Raw genomic sequence first — 5,241 nt, forward strand, 5'->3', positions numbered from 1 at the left:
ATAGGGCTTTGCCAGGGATCGGCGCAAGATGATGCAGATACTGCTCCCCGCCGAGGCAACAATATGTCGAATGCCACTATGGCGCTATCTTTGGTTGGTGATGCCGGCTTGTACTGTATGGAAGGTACAGCTTAAGGGATACATAAGCTGAGACGTTGCCCGAAGATATCCTCTATTATATTGATTTTTCTAAGTCTCGTCGCCAAGAATGCAAGAATGATCTGATTGGCAAGTACCTGAAACAAACTACGAGTAAATGACAGGAAGAGCATACACGCACGTACGATGGTAAAAGTATCACCAGTATTTTGTCTCCGCTATCCACCCAGAAACAACATACACCATCCGACAACAGTTCACATATGTTTACCCACAATGGCACCCCGATACACAGGAACTTCACACGTTTTGACAGCCTGACTATGGGAAAAACAGGCTTTGCCGTGCAACTATTTGCACGGCAAAGAGCCCTATTTGCACGGCAAAGGCTTTGCCGTGCGACCCCGCACGGCAAAGATCGCACGGCAATGCTATCGACGGCAAAGGCTTCTTTGCCGTGCGACTCGCCAACGTTGCACGGCAAAGGCTTTGCCGTGTGACGCCGCACGGCAAAGGTCGCTTCTTTGCCGTGTGCCTAACATGTTTTATCTAAAAAAAGGCTCCAAACTGGCTGGTCTGGGAATCGAACCTAGGACACAGAGTAGGGAAAGCGTGCAACCTTGCCACTGAGCTATGTGTTCATTTGTTGATAACTATACCATGCCATGCCTTTTGAGATGAGAAAAAAAATCCAGTTTTTACATCTTTGCCGTGCGCTTACACTAGGCAAAGGCTTCTTTGCCGTGCGTTTTTCAAAAAACACTAGGCAAAGGCTGCTTTGCCGTGCAACCCAGCTGCGCGCACGGCAAAGGATGAGGCACGGCAATGCCCAACGCCTTTGCCGTGCACCAAGTCTTTGCCGTGCGGTGTGTTGGACCATTGCCGTGCTCCTTTCTTTGCCGTGCGGCCTCTTCCATCTTTGCCGTGAATCGTATCTTTGCCGTGCGGTTGTGTCTATCTTTCCCGTGACCAAGGTCTTTGCCGTGCGTTTTTATTTGTGCGCACGGCAAAGATTTCTTTGCCGTGCGGGGACACACGGCAAAGAAATGCTGCACGGCGACGCATATTTTTCCCGTAGTGTGCGCAATGGTGATTTTGCGTTGATGTCTAACTAGCTACAAGCTCGCCGAATTTCAGCTGCAGGAGTTCGACGCAGCAATTAAATGTACAACAATCCACTCTGAGACGTATATCCATAACCCACAGCAACAAACTATTTACACCAGCTTGTATGTTTTTGGGCACACCACACGCCTGCACAACCATTGGAACACTAGATTAACACTTGAGTCCTTTGATGTTTTTCTGATGTACTCCTCTTCCCCGCTGAAACCACTAACAGCTGCAAGCACATTCCAGGTGCCAGTTCAATTTGTAAAGTGTACATGGCATGAGCCTCTCTTGTGTTATCTGATAGCCCCAAGCAGATTTGCTCCTCCAAGCTTAGCACCAGTTAAATCCTGTTACCAAAGCATACATAGTTTAAGAGACAGAGGCTTTTTGGGGGGGTTTGTGTGTGGTGTCATGACATCAACAGCTGGACTTGCACAGAAATATGTGAGATACTTCAGGCTTTATAATTCTGTATAGGGAATGTATTGCTTCGTATTTGCAGAACAGTAAAGTAAGTAATTCAAATCATGTGCGAAGTGAAATATGCCCTACTCAGGTAAGACAGTTAATAGCAAACAGGACAACATACAGTTTCACGCAGATCAACTTCTCGCAAGTAGGCTCGCTGAAGATTTGCGCCTTGCAAGTTTGCACCAGGCAACTTAGCCCCCTGCAAATCAGACTAGCTTAGCATAGCGGTAAGAATGACATGCTGAGGACAAGGAGTTGATGTTGCTGATGTCCTTTCGTCTATGCAAGCTTCAGCAAACCGAATAAGTAAACCACATGATTTACAAAACATATCGGACAGTCATGATTTTGGACAAAGTGAGATAATGGGCAATCCATGGTTTAAAGATGGACAGTACATTTTTTCTTTTACAAGGGTCCGGTGCTTACACAGAAATAAGACGACCCTGATAAACAGACTTATGTATGGCATTATTATGACACAGGTGATAGCATACCTCTTTATGATATACTTCCTCCTTCCCATAATATAAGATGTTATTACAACCTATATAGGTTAATTGGTTGTAATAACACCTTATATTATGGAACGGAGGGAGTACTTAGTAACATGGCATATTCTATCTTAAGTGAAAGCTTCAAACTCTTCATTTCCAAAGTTGGGAGTACAGGAAGATTAAAAATTTCTTAGAACTAGATTTTAAAAATTGCAATGAACATTCACATACTATATAAAGAGTGTAAGATTTGCTATTTATTTTTCCCATTGAGTTTACAGTACACACCCTCAATATGAATATGAACGAGATAATCAACAGACTGTAGCATGAGGTCTTCTTATAAATATTACTTCTATTACAGTGTTATTTTACCTTGAGATTGGCCCCTTCAAGATTAGCTCCACTCAAATCGGAACCCGTAAGATTAGCACTCTGAATAAATCATTGGAATTGAAAATAAAATACACGAGAAATGAATGATTAATATCCAAACATCAAAATATTTTCAATGACCCAAAATAACTTTATAGGAAGCTTCTATGTGTAACTCTCTAGGGAAGAACAACACGGATCTAAGTGGAAAGATAGATAGACCGTTGTCCCAAATGCAGTTAATTCTTTGGGCAAGGACTGGATATGAGATACAGAGGAAATGAATAATGAGCACCCAAACATTGATGGTTTTGAAGTTACTAAAAACAATCTATATGAAGCTTCTGTACATGATACTATCTAAGGAAAACTGACATGGACGGATGAGGACAAATAGATAGACATGTGCGCTGTGTGATGTGTGCTGTATCCAGTTAATATTTCGGGCATGTGCTAGATTCTGCTCACATAATTTAGATGCTATACAGGCCAGGGGTGGAAAGTGAACATTTTAAGTGCCACTGGTAGCAGAACTAACATCTTACGCGTTGGCTATGCTATTGCTCATTATGATTTTTTTGGTATAGTGAACAACAACTTAATATGTCATTGTCAGCAGAGACTTTCAGCAGGAAATACGGCATGTTTATGACAAAATAAACTAATCACAACAACTTTTAACCTGTAAATGGGAGGAGCGGAGATCTGTTTCAATGCAGCTACATCCCGTTAAGCATGCATCTGCAAAATCAGGCTGATAACTCAATTAATCTGCACTTAGTTTTAAGAATCATAGCTACTTCTACGAATCATTTCAAGTACATGATTAGATCTCCTTGCAGACAACAAAGGGGAAAGAGCGCAAATGATAGCTTAACATAGTACAGTTGACAAATATTACTCTAGCGATACAATTGTTATTGAAGGCAAGACAATGCGAAAACAAGATGAGCCTGAGATTTTCTTAACCAATACCCATGAGTGCATAACATAAATAGGAATACAAATAAGCTGTGATCAACTTAAAACAGGGAGGAAAAGGATTGTATACCTTGAAGGTTTGCACTTTGAACGTTTGCTCTATCTAGGACAGCTTCTTGAAGATTTGCTCCAGTGAACTCGCACCTGTTATTATCCAAATATGATCGCTTAGAAGCAGCATTTACATACTAAATTGTTCTGAAAAGGTTGAAATGGATAGTTAACCTAGGCACCCATTCAAAAGAGTGGAGGAAAGAAAATATAATCTTAGATACTATTAGAAGACTGCAAGAAGCTCAATGGTGTATATCTTACTCGTGTAAATTTGCCTGTTCAAATGAAGAACGTGCAGCTTCCACTAGCTGCAAAGAACATACATGGCAAAGTGTTACTGATACATTATTTCATATTCCCTAGAAGAATTTATTTCTGTTTGGCTGGCTATAAACTGTGTTGGCACGCTTTAAACAGATTTAGAAGGGCTAATGATGCATCGAAAGAAGATAAACTGACAATGCAGACTCTTGGTGTGCGTGGTCATGTGACATTACCTTAAACTTTGCTTTGTGAAGATTAGCACATGAAAAATTGGTCCTCTCGATGCATGCATAGCTGAAGTCCACCTCTGATAAGTCCTGCAGGGTATCAACAATGCAATTACAATAGTGGAAGTAGTAATCTGGAAATTCAAAAAGGAAACTACACATACAGGTTTCTTATGTACGCAAAGGTAAGAGCCTTAGTAAGCAGAGCAACTGCAGTTGTAATTAGTAATGCCAACAGAGAACAACAAGCAGTAGTGAGTCTTTCTAAAACCTTACAAGCTTAGATAGGTCAAGGCCAGATAGGTTCAGGCCGCGGAATCTGATTTTCTGGGCCTGGATGCACTTGATCACATCCTTGCGTGTCAACTCGGCCTCCGCCGATGCCGAACCGTCGGCCTTTTTGCTAGCCAATTTCTCATTTATGTAATCATCCAAACCCTACAAAACAGAATCATGTAGGTGACGACTACTGATTCGAAGCTGTTTGAACACAGTGAACCGAAGCTAGAATTTAAGGGTTTGTAAATGGATTACGAGTAGCTGGTAGTACTCCGCCTCTTTGAGGAGCTGCTGGTAGTCGGAGTCGGAGAGCGCGGGGATGGAGCCGTCCCTCAGCCAGTTGAGGACGTGCCTAAAATGCTTCCCGTCCCTGTCCACGAACACCGCCCCCTGCACCCACCGTTCATCCTCTGAGAGGGCGAGAGTCTAGAGAGGCTGGCAACGGAGAAGACAGACAGAGCAACGAGCAGGGATGGTAGGTACCGTGGTGGGGTGGCGCGGGAGGGTGTGCCTGCCGCTGAACATGGCGGCGAGCATGGAGTCGGGCTCCCGCTGCGTGAGCGTCTCGACGGTGGTGGCGTACTTCCTCCCCCCTGCGCCACAGCCAAGAGCGCAGTAATAAGCCTCGGATTCGAGCCCGCACGGGCAGACGGGAGCGGCGAATCCCGGGAACGGGGAAGGGACCGACCGATGTTGAGGAGGACCGGGGCGGAGGAGGAGGTGGGGGACTCCGGCGCCTGCATCGCCGCCGCGGCGTCTGCCTATCCGGCTCGCCGGTTCCGGCTGCGGCTGGGGGTTTTACCAGTTGGGACGGGTAGGTGAGGAGGAAGAAGATGAGCGGAGAGGGATCTGGATTGGGATTCAGGCGGGCAGGCGGGGAG

At 44.5% G+C, this 5,241-nt stretch overlaps 1 protein-coding gene across 1 annotated transcript; it reads right to left on the reverse strand.

Annotated features, from left to right (window-relative positions):
* Positions 1 to 1,258: 1,258 nt before the first annotated feature.
* On the reverse strand, positions 1,259 to 5,241 carry LOC127296781 (FH protein interacting protein FIP2). The gene is made up of 11 exons (XM_051326999.2): positions 5,049 to 5,241; positions 4,844 to 4,953; positions 4,616 to 4,750; positions 4,358 to 4,519; positions 4,088 to 4,171; positions 3,852 to 3,898; positions 3,607 to 3,680; positions 3,238 to 3,296; positions 2,556 to 2,615; positions 1,802 to 1,882; positions 1,259 to 1,559 (listed from the first exon to the last, which is right to left on the reverse strand). Exons 1-11 carry the CDS (start codon positions 5,101 to 5,103, stop codon positions 1,506 to 1,508), a joined length of 921 nt encoding a protein of 306 aa, XP_051182959.1. The 5' UTR covers positions 5,104 to 5,241; the 3' UTR covers positions 1,259 to 1,505.

The sequence above is a fragment of the Lolium perenne genome, chromosome 4 (assembly GCF_019359855.2).
Source record: "Lolium perenne isolate Kyuss_39 chromosome 4, Kyuss_2.0, whole genome shotgun sequence".
In the NCBI taxonomy this organism is placed as follows: Eukaryota; Viridiplantae; Streptophyta; class Magnoliopsida; order Poales; family Poaceae; genus Lolium; species Lolium perenne.